This window comes from Mustela putorius, unplaced genomic scaffold (assembly GCF_011764305.1).
Source record: "Mustela putorius furo isolate JIRA1106 unplaced genomic scaffold, ASM1176430v1.1 tig00000785_pilon_pilon_pilon, whole genome shotgun sequence".
NCBI lineage: Eukaryota > Metazoa > Chordata > Mammalia > Carnivora > Mustelidae > Mustela > Mustela putorius.
The window spans coordinates 1,410,113-1,427,235 of NW_025421480.1; the positions used below are offsets into that span (position 1 = coordinate 1,410,113).

At 40.3% G+C, this 17,123-nt stretch overlaps 1 protein-coding gene across 16 annotated transcripts in view; it reads left to right on the forward strand.

Annotated features, from left to right (window-relative positions):
• The window catches only part of PRRC2C (proline rich coiled-coil 2C), a 95,854-nt gene that overhangs the window by 14,255 nt on the left and 64,476 nt on the right, over positions 1 to 17,123 (forward strand). For 12 of the 16 annotated variants that reach the window (XM_045084592.1, XM_045084600.1, XM_045084603.1 and 9 more), the window contains exons 2-5: positions 11,252 to 11,413; positions 12,441 to 12,618; positions 14,285 to 14,394; positions 15,529 to 15,654. In XM_045084592.1, coding sequence (XP_044940527.1) covers positions 11,302 to 11,413; positions 12,441 to 12,618; positions 14,285 to 14,394; positions 15,529 to 15,654 — 526 coding nt within the window. In that variant the 5' untranslated portion in view covers positions 11,252 to 11,301. The remainder of the gene's footprint in view (positions 1 to 11,251; positions 11,414 to 12,440; positions 12,619 to 14,284; positions 14,395 to 15,528; positions 15,655 to 17,123) is intronic. The other 4 variants (XM_045084593.1, XM_045084596.1, XM_045084602.1 and 1 more) reach the window with 2 other exon arrangements.

A 17,123-nucleotide genomic window follows, 5' to 3' on the forward strand; every position in this document is an offset into this window, starting at 1 on the left:
CACTAATAGTAATTTACTATTAGTAAATTACACTATTTTGTCACTTAAGATATGGATCTGCAGAATGCAGCATACCTTTATTCAACAACTGAGGTTTTATTTTTTTAATTAATTTTCTTCATTGGCTCGTCATGGTATTTAGAATTAACTGGGCAGTACTCCTTAGCCTAACCTACTAGACTTTTGCCTACTCTCACTTGCCTTCCTGCCCATGACCTTTACACCTGAACACTTTTATCCCAGATCAGAATTGGGTTCCCCCCTTCCCCCAGTGGTTCTCAGCTGTGGCTCTAGTTGCATACCTTGGGGATATGGAGGGCTCAATAAAGCAAATATTTCAATAAAGGAAATCAAATGGAATTTGCTTGATTTCCCAGTGCATAGGAAAATTAATGTTTCTGCTGTATTGTAGTGTATTAGTTGTGCAATAGCATGTTGTTGTTTTTAAAGATTTTATTTATTTATTTGAGAGAAAGAGAGAAGGTCAGAGGGAGAAGCAGACTCCCTGTAGCACCCGCAGCTGGATGTGGGACTTGATCCCAGGACTCCGGGGTCATGACCTGAGCCAAAGGCAGTCGCTTAACCAATTTTGACCCACCCAGGTGCCCAGCATTGTTTTTTAAAAACACTGTGTGTGTGTGTGTGTGTGTGTGTGTAATTAAAGATTTAATTATTTTATATATATCTAGAAAGAGGGGCAGAAGTGGAGGGGGAGAGAGAATCTCAGGCAGATTCCATGTGAGGACAGAGCCCAACATGGGGCTTGATCCCAGGACCCTGAGATCATGACCTGAGCTGAAACTAAGAGTCGGATGCTCAACGAATGAGCACCCAGGCGCCCCTACAATGTGTTTGTCTTCATTAAAATTTACTTTATTACCAAAAACTGCTAACCATCTTCTTAGCTTTCAGAGTTGTCATCTTTGTGCAGTGGAAGATTTTTGCCTCAATGTTGACAGCTACTGACTGAGCAGGATGGTGGTTGCTGAAGGTTAGGGTGGCTGTTGCAGTTTCTTCAAAGAAGACAGCAGTGAAATGTGCTCCATCAAGTGGCTCTTCTATCATGAACAATTTCCTTGTAGATTGTGACATTGTTTGATAGGATTTTGCCTTTCGGAGAACTTTTTTACAACTTGAGTCAGTCTTCTCAAACCCTGCCGCTGCCTGATCAGCTGTGCAGTATTCCAGATCCTTTGTGGCCCTTTCCACAGTCGTCAGTGTTTTCACCAGGAGTAGGTTCCTTCGCAAGAAGATGCTTTCTTTGCTCGTCCACAAAGATCTGCTCGTTCATGACGTCTCCTGCTCATGCTCTTGCTGCTTCCACCCTATCTGCAGTTACTTCCTCCGCTGAGGTCTTGCTGTTTCCACCTCTTCCCATGAGGCTCTGATGGTCTTGCTGGTGTCTAGAGTACTGAATACTTTCCAGAAGGTTTTCAGTTTGCTTTGCCTAGATCCGTGAGAGGAATCTACAGCTGTTGTAGCCTTAAGAAATAAAGGAGACTTGACAGGTCAAGGCCTCCTTGATCCATGGGCTGCAGAGTGCATGTTGGGCCAGCAGGGGTGGAAACAGCATCTTGTGCTGCTCCATCAAAGCTCTTGGAGCAGTGATGTTTTGAAAGGAGTCTTTTCCTGAGCAGTTGGTCTCAACAGTGGACTGAAAATACTAAGTAAGCAGGGCACCTGGCTGGCTCAATTGGTGGAGTGGTGAAGCATGTGACTCCTGGTCTTGGGGTTATGGGTTCGAGCCCCACAATGAGTGTAGAGATTACTTAAAAATCTTTAAAGAAAAAAAATTCAGGAATCCGTCATGTAAACAGATGTGTTGACATCCATTCTTTGTTGCCCTGTCTGGAAACCGTCGGAATAGATTTAGCACAAGGCTTAAGGGCCTCAGGGTTTTTACGGTATGCGAGCTTTGGTTTTCATGTAAAGTTATCAGCTGCATCAGCCCCTAAGAAATGAGTCAGTCTGTCCTGGGAGTCCTGAAACCAGTCACTGACTTCTTCCTAGCCCGGAAAGCCCTAGGTTGACATGGAAGTCTGTTAGCACAGCCTCCTTCAGAATTGTCCCAGCTTCTGCTTCAGCACTTGCTTCAGCTTGCACTTGCGTGTTATAAAGTTGGCTTCTCTCTCTCTCTCTTTTTTTAGATTTTATTTATTATTTATTTGACACAGAGAGAGAGAACACAAGATGGGGAATAGCAGGCAGAAGGAGAGGAAGAAGCAGGCTCCCCACAGAGCAGGGAGAGCCCGATGTGGGATTTGATCCCAGTACCCCGGGATCATGATGACCTTTAGGCAGTAGCTTAACCAACTGAGCCTAAGTTGGTTAAGCTACCAACTTCTCTTTAGCCTCATTAACCAACCTCTGCCATAGCCTCATTAACCAACCTCTGCCAGTTTCAGATTTTTCTTTCGTATCCTCACCTCTCAGCCTTCACAGAATTGAAGAGAATAAGGGGCCTCACTCAGGATGGGATATTGGCCTAAGGCAATGTGGCTTTTTGATCTTCTCTCTGATGCAGATCTCTCAAACTGGCTCCGTACTGGTGGTGAAGGTGTTTCACTTTCATTCCTGTGTTCAGGGAGTAGCACTTTTAATTTTCTTAAGGAACTTTTCTTTTGAATTAACAACTTGGTTAACTTTGGTGCAAGGGGCCTAGCTTTTGGCCCATCCCTTTTTTACTGAACTTTGTCATTTCTAGATTCTGATCTAGAGATAAGAGAATTTTCCTTTCACTTGAATACTTACTGACCATTGTAGGGTTCGTAATTGGCCTGATTCCAGTATCGTTGTGTTTTGGGGAATAGCTGGTTATGGGCAGTCAGAACACAGCCACACTGATCAGTTAAGTTCACTGTCTTAGTTTGTGGGGCCCCCAAACAAAGACAAAGGTAACATCAGAGATCACTGATACACAGATCACCATAACAAATACAATGATAATGAAAAAGTGCAAAATATGAGAGTTAACCAAAATGTGATACAGACATGAAGTAAGTGGTGTGGGAAAAATAGTGCTGACTCCTGCTCATTTGATGCAGGGTTACCCCAACCTTCCATTTGTAAAAAAAAAAACACCATATCTGCAAAGCACAATAAAATGAGGTGTACCTGTACTTAAGGATTCCTGAGGAGCTTTTCAGAGAATACTTTCACCAAACACAGTCTGAGAAATTCTGATTTAATTGGTCTGGCACAGCAACTATAGTATTTTTTTTTTTTTTAAGATTTTATTTGTTTCACAGAGAGAGACAGCAAGAGAAGGAACACAAGCAGGGGGAGTTAGAGAAGGTGAAGCAGGCTTCCCGCTGAGCAGGGAGCCTGATGTGGGGCTCCATCCCAGGACTCTGAGATCATGACCAGAGCCAAGGCAGACGCTTAGCAACTGAGCCCCGCAGCAGCCCCAGGGCTGTAATATATATATATATATTTAATATTTTATTTATTTATTTGACAGAGATCACAAGTAGGCAGAGAGGCAGGCAGAGAGAGAAATGGAAGCAGGCTCCCCGCTGAGCAGAGAGCCCGATGTGGGGCTTGATCCCAGGTAACCCTGGGATCATGACCTGAGCCGAAAGCAGAGGCTTTAACCCACTGAGCCACCCAGGCGCCCCTGTAATATATTTTTTTAAGATTTTTATTTATTATTTGACAGGTCGCAAGTAGGCAAAGAGAGAGAGGGAGGGAGGAGGAAGCAGGCTCCCCGCTGAGCAGAGAGCCCGATGCGGGGCTTGATCCCAGGTAACCCTGAGATCATGACCTGAGCCAAGGCAGAGGCTTTAACCCACTGAGCCACCCAGGCGCCCCCCCCCCCAGGGCTGTAGTATTTTTAAGAACCAGGATAAGTCTACTGCCTGTGTTGAGAACCACTGGTTGAGTTTTCTTCCGTAATGTCCTCTTTTCAGAGAAATCTTCCTGACCTTTACCGCTGTGTCCAGTCTCTTTCCCCTCTTTGTTATCTCTTTATTCAGTCGAATTTTTTATTCTTTTATTTTTATTTACTTACAGTTAGAACTTCCATGAAGGCAGCGTCTCCGTCTGTCTTTCCATGATGCAGCGTAACGTCTGAGACAGGGTTTGGCAGTTTATTAGTTCTCAGTACATCTGTTGTATCTTGTTGAGTGAGCATTTGTCACTGTAGCAGGAAGGAGGCAGTTTCAGACTTGTTTCTGTGTAACCTGTAGAGGATCGCTTTGTGAAGTCATATTTCAGAGAATTTACTAAATCCTCCAGCAGGCTTTATGAGGATACTGGTTTCATCATTTAAGGTTTTAGTATCCAAGGGCAAACGCATACAAGGTACGTTATCCCTTGGAATCTTATGGATGCTAGTTAGGATCTTACGCCAGTTTTCAAAAGGAGGAGTTGTTTGCTTATTTGTAAGTACCTCGATGGTGTAAGGAGCATTAATGTCAGTTGTGTTACACTCGGTGCATAGTCACTTAACACACAGTAGTTATGTGCATGTTTTTGTTACTTTCTCCCATTTTTATTTGTTGCATATAGGGCAGATAAGTCAGATGAACCCACACTCATCAACTTTTTGTTTACCTATAGTCTTTGTTACTATTCTTGCATATTTTAGATATATGTGTTAGGCCACTGAGGGTAGATTTTTAAATTCTTTTTACTTAATCATATGCATTTTTTTAATCTTCTGGTCTTGAAACTAATTGTTTTTTCATTTCAAGTCATTACTCTTAAAAACATTTGCAATTTTTTCTTATTTTCTGTTACAAAACAGTGCATTTACTGTTTATATTTAGACATTGCAGTATGTATAACAAAGAAGGTCAGAGTTCCTTATAATCAGGAGTATAGCTACTGCTGTGATAATTTGTGATCTGGTTTTGTAGACTTTCATACTTGGCATGTATATTGTATTTTTTAATACTTAACATATATTATTTGTTTAAAAATCCTGTGTACTTTTTAACTTTGTTTTAAGCATCTTTTTGTACAAATCTCTGCTTGGGTGTTTTTGTTGTTGTTTGTTTTTTTAATTTATTTGACAGAGAGAGATCACAAGTAGTTAGAGAGGCTGGCAGAGGGGGGGTGGAGCAGGCTCCCTGCTGAGCAGAGAGCCTGATACAGGACTTGATCCCAGGACCCTGAGATGATGACCTGAGCCAAAGGCAGAGGCTTAACCCACTGAGCCACCCAGGTGCCCCTGCTTGTTTTTATAAGGATCTCAAACTAAACATGTCTGAGACAGAACTCTTGCCTCCCCTTCTCCCCCATCTTTCCTAAATCTGGTCTTCCCCACTTTAAGCTCAAGACCAAAATTGTCCTTACTTTCCTCTTTCCTGGCAGCCTCTACCTAGTCTCCATTTTTCAGCCACAGCTACATCATCTTGTGCCTAGGCTTTGTCATCTATGATGCTTTTTTTTTTTTTTAAAGATTTTATTTATTTATTTGACAGAGAGAACACAAGCAGGGGAAGTAGGAGAAGCAGGCTTCACGTGGAGCCAGATGTGGGACTCGATCCCAGGACCCTGAGATCATGACCTGAGCCAAAGGCAGACACTTGATGACTGAGCCACCCAGGCGTCCGTCTGTGATGTTTCCACATTGCACCTTTGGCCCCCTACAATCCATTCTCTACATTGTAGCCAGGTTGTTTTTTAAAAAACCAAAGTCAGGGGCACCTGGGTGGCTCAGTGGGTTAAGGCCTCTGCCTTCGGCTCAGGTCATGATCCCAGGGTCCTGGGATCCAGCCCTGCATCGGGCTCTCTGCTGGGGAGCCTGCTTCCCTTCCTCTCTCTCTGCCTGCCTCTCTGCCTACTTGGGATCTGTCAGATAAATAAATAAAAATCTTAAAAAAAAAAAAAAAAGCCAAAGTCACATCTCTGTTCACAACAAATGCTCTGAATCGCATTGCTTAAAGGTAAAATTTAAAATTCTGATAGGCCCGTCATCCAGTCTTTACTTTCCCTTTCAACTCTCTCTTTCTTACTAACTCTGACTTGACCAGCTTTTATGTTTTTGAACACGAGAAGCGTGTCAGGACCTTAGGGCCTTTGCATTTGCTTTTCCTTCAGCCTTGAAGCTGACTTCTTCCCCATTAGATCCAAATCCGAAGCCTTTCTCTCAGAGAGACCTTTAGTCCTCAAATAATCGAAAATAATTACACTTACTTTCTTGTATTGTCCTGTTTAGTTTCATTCATTCTCTATGGAAATAGTCCTGTTTCCCTTGAGTCGCGCATTAGAAAGACCCCTGAGAGCACATTCTAGTGTGCTGTCAAAGAATTTTTTATTCAACTCAAGGTTGCAAAGATTTTCTCCTTTGTTTTCTCTAGAAGTGTTATAATTTAGGTTCTTACATTTTGCTGTGCTCCTTTTTAAAAAATTAATTAATTTATTTTCAGCATAACAGTATTCATTATTTTTTCACCACACCCGTGCTCCATGCAATCCGTGTGCTCTCTAATACCTACCACCTGGTACCCCGACCTCCCACCCCATGTGCTCCTTTTTAATACAAAATTGAGGGGCCCCTGGGTGGCTCAGTGGGTTAAAGCCTCTGCCTTCAGCTCAGGCCATGATCCCAGGGGCCTGGGATTGAGCCCCACATCGGGCTCTGCTTGGTAGAGAGCCTGCTTCCCTGCACCACCAACCCCTGCCTGCCTCTCTGCCTACTTGTGATTTCTCTCTGTCAAATAAATAAAATCTTTTTTTTTTTTTTAAGCATATGCATAAATTTTTAAAAAGATTTTATTTAATTTGTTTGACAGACAAAGTGAGAGAGGGAACATAAGCAGGGGGAGTGGGAGAGGGAGAAGCAGGTTTCCCATGATGCAGGAGCCTGATGTAAGACTCTATCACAGGACCCTGGGTTCATGACACTTAATGACTGAGCCACCCAGGGTTTCCCTGAGAGCATAAATTTACTCTCTATTCTAGGAGCCTGACAAATTGATTCTTTGTCCTTCTTTCTCACTATCCGGTGTATACAGCATTGTTTACCTCATTTGAGAAGAGTATGTACTGACGGGCATATTTTATTTGTTTTTAATCTCTACACCCAGTGTGGGGCTCAAACTCATGACCCCAAGATCAAGAGTCACATGCTCTACCAACTGAGCCAGCCAGAGGCCCTGTGAAAGGCATATTTTAGACAGTAGTTTTTATAGTGGGAAGAGAAACTTTTCACAGAATGTTTAACCTTAAAAAGAAGTACTCAAACATGAATTTTATAATGTATTTGCAGAAACTTATTTTGACCTTATATAGAGTGTATTTTGTGGCTTTGAGGGTCAGTTGCTTGTTCTTTTTTTATATTTGGGAATTCCTTATAATTTATAGGAAACTCTATTTCTGGTTTTCTTTTTAGTAGAAAAATTAGGTTTGTGTATTAAAGTTCTATTTTATAATTCTAAGCTTTTTTTTTTTTTTTTGAAGATTTTATTTATTTGACAGAGAGAGAGATCATAAGTAGGCAGAGAGGCAGGCAGAGACAGAGGGGGAAGTAGGCTCCCCGCTGAGCAGAGATCCCATTACAGGGCTCTATCCCAGGACCCTGAGGTCATGACTTGAGCCAAAGGCAGAAGCCCAACCCACTGAGCCACCCAGGCACCCCTATAATTCTAAGCTTTTAATGTTTTGTGATGGCTAGAATTGAATTAGATATTCTGTCACTCTGTGGTTAAATGGTGGAATGTTACATTGTTTTCCTTGTGTAAGCATATGAACAAGCTAACCTATCTTGTAATTTTAATTTTGTTTGCTTATGAAACTGAACATATGGGGCACCTGGGTGGCTCAGGTCACGAAGCCTCTGCCTTCAGCTCAGGTCATGATCCCAGGGTCCTGGGATGGAGCCCAGGATCTGGCTCCCTGTTCAGTGGGGAGTCCACTTCTCTCTCTTCTTTGTGTGTGCTTTCTTGCTCTCTCTCTCTCTTTCTTAAATAAATCTTTAGGGGAAAAAAAGAAACTAAGCATATTTAATACATTTTGCTAATTGGTACTATTTCTCTAATGAATTGTCTGTTTATAGCATTAATTTTATTGCTTCAGGTTCTTTTTCTTCAATTTGTTGAGTTCTTATATATTCACATTTTGCGAAATGTTAAGATAACTTTCTCTGTTGACAGTTTTTTAAATTGTATTTTATTTTATTTATTTGAGGGAGAGACAGAGAGAGAGAGCATGAGAGGGGAGGTCAGAAGGAGAAGCAGACTGTCCGTGGAACTGGGAACCTGATGTGGGACTCGATCCCAGGACTCTGGGATCATGACCCTGACTGAAGGCAGTCGCTTAACCAACTGAGCCACTCAGGCATCCCTCTGTTGACAGTTTTTAAACTGCCGTTTTCTTTTCATGCTGTGCAGGTATTTTGTAGGCTTATTTCTGAAAACCCTTAGTATGAAATAGACTCCTTTGTTCTAGGTAGAGTTGAAACTGTGCAAAACAAAGAAGAAACGTAAATAGACCGGGGGATATATTCTTCAGGACTACAAAGTTTTGGGCTGGATGTACCAATTTGGAATGGTCCATTGGTTGGTAAAGCCACCTTTAGGCATGAAGAGATCCCTGCAGAGAAGAGTTGAGAGTGAGAAAGGAAGCTCGGGAGGCAGGATGGGCCTTCAGTGGAATGGGAGGATAGAGCCATCCGCTTCACTGCTGTCATTTTGAGGACTGCTCCCATAGAATCCCCAGAGGATTTTTTTCAGAATAAGCATTGATCCACAGGCTCCAGCCCAGAACTTCAGATACTGGTATGTTTTGAATCCTGGGTGATTTCAGTGTGCGGCAACGATTAAGGCGTTGCTCAGACTGTATCTCCTTCTCAAAAATCAGTGGGTCCTTAAGTTCTGTATGTCTCAGCATCACCTGGGGACTTGCTGGGCCCCTGCTCAGAGTTTGATTCAGTAGGTCTGGGGTGGGGCCTGAGAATTTGCTTTTCTAGGAGTTTGTAGATGATGATTGAGAAGCACTGTAACAACAGCTACCGAAGGGAAACTGTTGAGAAAAATGGATGTAGGTGCAGGTGGGCTTGTAGGTTTGCCCCTAGGTTTCAGGAGTTTCTTACAATGTTGCTCTCTCTATGGTGTAAGGGTGTGAGGGTCTCCACTAAGAGAGTGTTGCATGGATAGTTGTGATGTTAAAAGAGGATTGAGGTGCTAAATTGCCATCAGATGAGGGTGAAAGAACAATTGACTTTTTCTTGATGTATCAGTTACTTTTAATAACTGAAGAGAGAGCTCCTTGAATCTCAATTTTGTCACCTAGTATATATGCGATGCTCTTTTTTGTCATTGTAAATGAATGTAAATGAATGTGTAAATAAACCATTTCTACTGGTTTTCCGTGAAAATAATGTCAGTGGGCTAGATTCTGGGAGTACAGCTTTCTTCATACTATCATCATCATTGGCATCCTTTGGATATAATTAATTGTATACATACGTTCTTCTGTGTACGGTAGTAGATAGTGAGCTGTTTATTTATTATGAAGTTCTTTTGGTTGCAGCTGAGTCCTTTTCACAGTTTATCTCAAAGGTTATTTATTGTAAATGTATACTGAAATGAGATAATGTGAAAAATCTTGATAAATTTTATGGAACTATACATGTAGTGTGGCAGTTGACCTGTGTATGAAATCCCACCTCTATTGTAATGCTGATTCTGCAGTTTAACGTGTAAAATGGTAGATAAAATGACTTTTTTCTGATGGTGGAGTCTACATAGCCATTCCTTGACTTCAAATAATTTCTGCATGATAAATCTGTCTGTTCTTTCCTGTCTTTAACTCCTGTGCTTCAGTTCTTAATGCTTTAGCTATTCATGTGGGGTGGGTTTTTTTTTTTTTGTTGTTGTTGTTGTTTGTTTGTTTTTTGGGGTGGGGGGTAGAATTGGCCATCTTCTGCCCTACTTCTACCCTAACCACTCAAAAATAAATAAAACAAAAAATATAAAAAACTAAAAGGTTGATGTGTGTATACTTCATTAAATGTAAGGGAAATAGGGGCACCTGGGTGGCTCAGTGGGTTAAAGCCTCTTGCCTTCGGCTCAGGTCATGATCCCAGGGTCCTGGAATCGAGCCCCGCATCGGCCTCTCTGCTCAGCAGGGAGCCTGCTTCCTCCTCTCTCTCTGCCTGCCTCTCTGCCTACTTGTGATCTCTGTCAAATAAATGAATAAAATCTTAAAAAAAAAAAGGTAAGGGAAATAGTATGAGAGCTAATTTGTGTATTTTTCCCTCCAACGATGAAATTCTCTTTGTAAATGAATATTTTTTAAAATACTATTTTCTTAAAAGAACTTACCATATACACAGAGAATTGTTTTGATAAGTTGATACTATTTCTTGAACACCTAATCCATAGCCATGAAATAGAATATTGTTTTTAGGTACCTTTGGTTTATGAGGAAGTGTTTTACTCTTTGCAGAACGCAGAGAAAATAGAATGTTTCTTTTTATTCTAAATTGTTAAATTACTACAGATCTGTTAGATACATACTGCCTGAACACAGGAATGATGTTAATTCTTCTATCATGTTTGCATTCCATATGCAGATATTGATTTATGTCTGTCACCTCAAGCCTATTAAATTAAATAATATTTGTTAAATAGACAGTCTCCATAGATGTACTGTATTTGATCTGTTCATTTCAGTATGGGTTAAAATTCTTTTTTTTAAGTAGGCTCCACAGGCAGTGTGGGGCTTTAACACAGTTTTGAGCAGATCGAGAGTAGCATGCTTTACCAACTAGTAGCATGCTTTACCAACTGTCCCAGCCAGGTGCCTCTGGATTAAACTTCTTAATTCTCTATGATACAGTTAAGCAGTTACAAACCGTAAATGACTAATGTGTTTACTGAATGCAGGGCAGTTTAGTTTGATTTTGTTGTGTGTTCTTGGAATTTGACAGTATTAAACAGGTACGACATTTTATCGACGCCAGTTACTGAAGATGAATTTCATTCCTCAGTGTTTTGTTCTGTTTTGTTTTGTTTTCAGAAATTTGGGGGACATTTGAATTTACTGAGTTTTGTTTGTTTGTTTGTTTGTTTTAAGAATGTATTGATTTGAGAGAGCGAGAGCGCGGATGCACGCAGGGGTAGGGAAGCAGACTCCCTGCTGAGCAGGGAGGGAGCCTGACGTGGAGCTCAGTCCCAGTCAGGACCTAAGCCAAAGGCAGACACTTAACCAACTGAGCCACCCAGGCTTTTTTAAGAAACTGAAAGTTTCTCAAAGTAAGCTGAAATTTTCCTCATTTTTCTTTCTTATGTATGTCTTAAAGGTTTGAAGGGGTGTGGCAGGAGGTTTTGGACTCGATGAGTTTCCACCGAAATGTCGGAGAAGTCAGGCCAGAGCACAAAAGCAAAGGATGGGAAAAAGTATGCAACACTCAGTTTATTTAATACTTACAAGGGTAAATCTTTAGAAACTCAGAAAACAACAGGTGAGTAAAGTCAAGTGGCATATATTTGTATGATTTTCTTCGTTTTGTTTTGTTTGTGTGGTTGGTACTCTGGAGCTATTGCTGTTAGAAGCTAGGATGAACCCATGTTTATGCACCCCTTTGTACTTTGGGCTTTTTAGGTATGTACTCATCTTTCAGGGGATGAATTAAATATCTTACAGTAGAAAATTTATTATTCCTTTTTTAAAGATTTTATGTGAGAGAGAGCGGGCTAGCCCAGGAGCATGAGTGGGGAGGGGCAGAGGAGAGGGAGAAGCAAGCTCCCTTCTGAGCACAGAGCCTGACGAGGGGCTCCATCTGGGGACTCCGGGATCCTAACCTGAGCCAAGGGCATATGCTTAACTGACTGAGCCACCCAGGGGCCCTGCAAATTTATGTTTTAAAATATGTTTTTTTCCCATTTGTTGTCAGCAGAAAGTCAGTAGAACTGTGTTGCTCTGAATGGGAGACTTGGTCAATGAGATTGGGAGGCGTAGGAATATACAGTAATGGGTATTTACCACCACTTCTAGTTAGAAGAGGGGGAGTCCTGGGATGTTTTGGTTTTTGATACCTTGAGCCCAGTATTTATAGTGAAAGGTGAACCCTGGACCAAGTATGTTATATTAGCAGTGTTCAGAATGTAGAGTTAGGATATTTATTCTCTAATAAAGATTTAGGAGTTAGGATATTTATTCTCTAATATACTAATAAACTAAATTTTGAGTTCAAAACAGATTCTTTGAAAAGATTACAAAACCACTTATTGCCTGTGTTTTCCTATTCATAGTATATAGGATTGTTAGAATGTTTAAATCGTTTTTTCAGTAGCTTGATAGTTTAATATGATTTCTGCATTGGATTAATGTTGCAGTTGTGTTGACTTAGTTTTAAAGTTCTTATTTTAAGATAAAAGGAACTAATAGTTCCAGATTCCATTAACTCCTGTTGTCTTTCTGTATTGTCTTAAGAATAAATTCAGCAATAAAATAGATGTTCTAAGAAAGTTGATGTTATTGATCTTTAGTTGCAGCTCGACATGGATTACAGAGTCTTGGAAAAGTTGGCATTTCACGGCGTATGCCTCCACCTGCTAACCTCCCAAGTCTCAAAGCGGAAAACAAAGGCAATGACCCTAATGTGAACATTGTACCTAAAGATGGCACAGGATGGGCATCCAAACAAGAGCAGCATGAAGAGGAAAAGTGAGTCAAAGTCCACTAAAAAATGAAACTGTTTCTTTGTAGGAAATTTTATTTTTTAAGATTTGATTTTTAAGTAATCTCCACACCTGATGTGGAGCTCAAACCCACAACCCCGAGATCAAGAGTTGCACGTTCCAGTGAGCGAGCCAGCCAGGCCACCCCTGTAGGGAACTTCGGTTTGCATTTGTTCTGTGTGTTAGATGTTGAACTATGTATGTTAGCTATCTCAGGCCATGTGAAGTCGTTTACGTAGTCACCTTTGATGAATTGTGTGTGTGTGTGAGTAGATTTAGTGGCAGTATTTCCATGTGTCATGGTAGAACAGATAATGGAATTGCTAATCACAGCTCTTCTAACGGACTGTGCCAGGCTCCCTGGAACCCCTACCGTATGAGGCATTCACTTTCTAATGTAGTTAAGGGTTGATTCTACTAAATAATTTCCATGATGCTAAGAATTTGTCTGCTGGTTCACTGAAACTATACCTGATGCACATTGCAAGTACTCAGGTTAATTCTATTTAAATGAGTAAAGAGTTAGCAAGCAGGCCGCGAGAGAATTAATAAGGTCCCTCTTAGTCATTCAGCATATATTTAGCATTCTGTATTTCAGGGATTTTGCAAAGCTCTTAGTTTATTGGATGACCAACTGAAGCAGTGGTAATTTAGAAACAATACAAGTGATTGGGTACTTGATGCTTTTTGCCTCTATCTGTTACCTGATTTCTGTACTCCTATTTGGGGAGCTTTATATAGTAAATTTGACTTCATTTGAATAAAACTTGTCGAAGACATTTTTCTCTGTTTCTTAGTTGTTGTAGAATTATTTTGTAGCAGTGAGCCAGTTACAGGTCTGAGTGTACCAGAAATACTTTGCCTCTCTTAAGTCTCTTAACTACTTACTATCTTTTTTCATTTTCAAGCCTTAACTCAATACAAAGATTGAATAAAACTGGAGATTCTTTTAAAAGCCTTTTTACTCGGGCACCTGAGTGGCTTAGTTATTCAAGTGTCCAACTCTTGATTTCAGCTCAACTCATGACCTCAGGGTTGTGAGATCGAGCCCTGCATCGGGTTCTGTGATCGGGCTCTAGCCATGGAGCCTGCTAAAGATTCTCTCTGTCTCTCCACTCCCCTCCCCCTGCAAAAAAACCCCTTTTACTCACAGGGATGTATTGGGCAAATTGCTGTTACCACTTTGAATAACAGTAGTAAGTACAGTGGTGAACCTGTTCACTGCCAGGTGGAGAATTTGCTTAGCCTTAGCCCTGGCCAATCCACCGGTCCAGACAGTATGTATGCCTATAATGTTATTTCTAATTATATATAAATGCTTACTCTATAAAATAGATTTTAGTGATTATACTCAGTAATGAGTGTTTCTTTTTTTCTTTCTTTACAAAATGACAAATAAAGCTGTCTTCTCCTGGGGTTATTAAAAGGAAGAAATGAAAAAAAATAAAAATAAAAGGAAGAAATGAAGGGGGATGAAAATAGCTACTCTTTATTTAAAGGAGTGTTGCAGAGGAAAAGCATTTGTGGGAGATGCAGCTATGAGTAAATGCGTAGCCAAAACGGTCTATTCACAAATTTACCTTAACTACAATATTTATTATTTTATTTGAACATACAATATCTGAAATAATGGGTTCATATTTTTTTTCAAGAGCACCAGAAGTTCCACCAGCACAACCAAAACCTGGGGTTGCAGCTCCCCCAGAAGTTGCACCTGCTCCCAAATCTTGGGCCAGTAACAAGCAAGGTGGGCAAGGAGATGGTAAGTGGACGTTAGCTGGGGAAACGACTAGGTGTGATAGTTACTGAACAGCCGTGCAGGAGATAAGGAGTGCATTTGACAAGGACAGAGAACATTGTCAAGGATACACTCAGGTCCTAAAAAAAGGGTTTTTCTTTGAACTCTTGGGGTAGTTAAGTTTCAGTGCCAAGACCCATGTATGAGCCAATGATAGGGATTTAAAAAGGAGTTTTATGATACCTTCTGTCCCACATTGTTTTTATCTTCATCCTACATGACCAGAAAAAACTTTGTATCTTCTATTCTTTGGGGCATAAAAGTACCCAGACATTGTGTAAATTGCTAGAAACCATATTTATCATCATCTGTGCTCCCTAACCTCTTCTATTTCAGATACGTGCTACTCAGGATTTCCATGGTAGAGAAGAGCTAGACAGTAGCCGTAAGGCACGGTAGCTGTAGTCCTACTCCCTCAAGGAATGACGACTCCCCAGCAAAATTTAAGTTTCCCACTTGCAAGACAGGAAAAATCTATAAAACATTGTATTGAAAATCTAGGTCCTGTCTGCACCCTCAAGTTAATAAAATCAGATCTTTTAATTTATGAAAGTATATAAATAAATAGGCAAAGAGGTAGGTGGGTGAATGGGTGACTAGTGATGTGCAACCAGTGTTCAGTCATAAATTTAGTGAAGGTGTTTTAGCTTCGTTGTGGTACTTGCAGAGTTGATTCCTATGTTTTTTCAGTACTAATATTTGATTCTTAGAGTTATTAGCAAAGGAATTTGACTTTCTGAAAATGCAGAGTCGTAATAAAATTTCACAGGAGTGAAATTCTCATTTTCCTTAATGAGTCCTGAACAGTGTCTGGCAGATTCCTTTCTTTGATTCTTATCTCCTCATGGCTGTTCATTAACTTCCCAAGGGATTTTAATTCTAAATATATTTTAAAGTTTTATGGATATAAACAGTGGAATAATTATATATATACATGTGTGTGTGTGTGTGTGTGTGTGTGTGTGTGTGTGTGTATATATATAATTATATAAAAAGTGAAATAATATATTGGAGAAACGCAGACACCTCTATCCTGGGAGGGTTTTTTCATTATCTTCAGCATAAAAGTTACATTTAATGTTTTAACAAAATCTGTAGGAATGCAGGTGAATAGTCATTTTCAGCAAGAATTTCCCAGCCTGCAGGCAGCTGGGGATCAGGAAAAAAAAGAAAAAGAAACAAGCGATGACAATTACGGACCTGGACCCAGTTTACGCCCACCAAGTAAGAATACTTTCTGTTTCATAAAAATAGTGAATGAGATTCTGTTTTTATTGTATTTTGTAATATAACCTGCCCAATATTATATGCATGATATACCTAGTTTGAAAAGAAAGAGAGGCTACTGTCATTCCACTGTGGTTTTCACATACACAGCATTGGTGTAACTTAAGAACATATGGGAAATATACATCTTGATCCTCACACCCAACCCACTGAATTAGAAATTTGCATTTTAACAAGATGCCTGGGTGAGTTCTTTGCACATTAATACTGGTCATTTCTATAGTACTAAAATTTTGAACCAATCTCTGTAATATGCAAATATTTATTTGTAAATTGTATCCACTTATTTGCTTCTCTGTTAACATTCAGCCATCTTGTGCTTTCTGAACTCACAACAGAGACCCAAATAAATTTGGATAATGAGGAATACTTGTATTATGGACATAAAACTAAAAATAGAAATATAAAATCCTTGAGATTAAATGTCTTATTTATTAATTATATTAGTTTCCTTTTCGATATGAAAATATCTCAGGATCCTGTATACATGGGAGATTTCTCTTTTCAGTGATGGTTACAAATCTGTATTTTTTTTTTTTAATTTTTTTAAGATTTTATTTGTTCATTTGAACGAGAGAGAGATCACAAGTAGGCAGACAGAGGGAAGCAGGGTCCCTGCTCAGCAGAGAGCCAGATGTGGGGTTCGATCCCAGAACCCTGAGATCGTGACCTGAGCCGAACACAGAGAGTTAACCCACTGAGCCACCCAGGCACCCCACAAATGCATATTTCTGATAACCTAATACATTTCATACTTTTTATGGCTCATTTCTTATCTGATCTGGGTAAATCATCTTTTCTTATTTTTAGTTTTTATTGTTATGCAGTTGTTGTATTTATATTAGAAATAGATTGTCAGCACTATTTTCTTTTCATTCATTTACATATTTATTTATTTTAATTTTAAGTAATTTCTACACCCAACATGGGCCCTGAACTTAAAACCCTGTGATCAGGAGTTCCTTGCTGTGTACCCACTGAGCCAGCCAGGCATCCCTCTACTGTTTTCTTGGTCAGTTGGTTTTCACCAGTTATCGGTTACTGCCTAACAAATTTGGTAGCTGAACTGACTTAATGATTTCACACAGTGTGCGAGGGTCAGGAATCTGGGAGCTGCTTCCTGGAGTTGTGGCTCGGGAGCTCTCTCAACAGCCTTGCAGTGTGTCATCTGATGCTGATTTGTCGGGGTTGCTGTTGCAGGTTTACTCACCGCAGCTCTTCTGTGTGTGGGCTGCCCGCAGTGTTGCTTCCCCAGATAAAGAGAGACTCAGGATGGAAGCCCAGTCCTTTATAACTTAACCCTGTAAGAGGCATGTGATCACTGCTGCTATATTCTTTAGGTAACACAAACCAGTCCTGGTGCGGGGTGTGAAGACCAGGAGCTGGAAACCCCTTTTGGATCATCT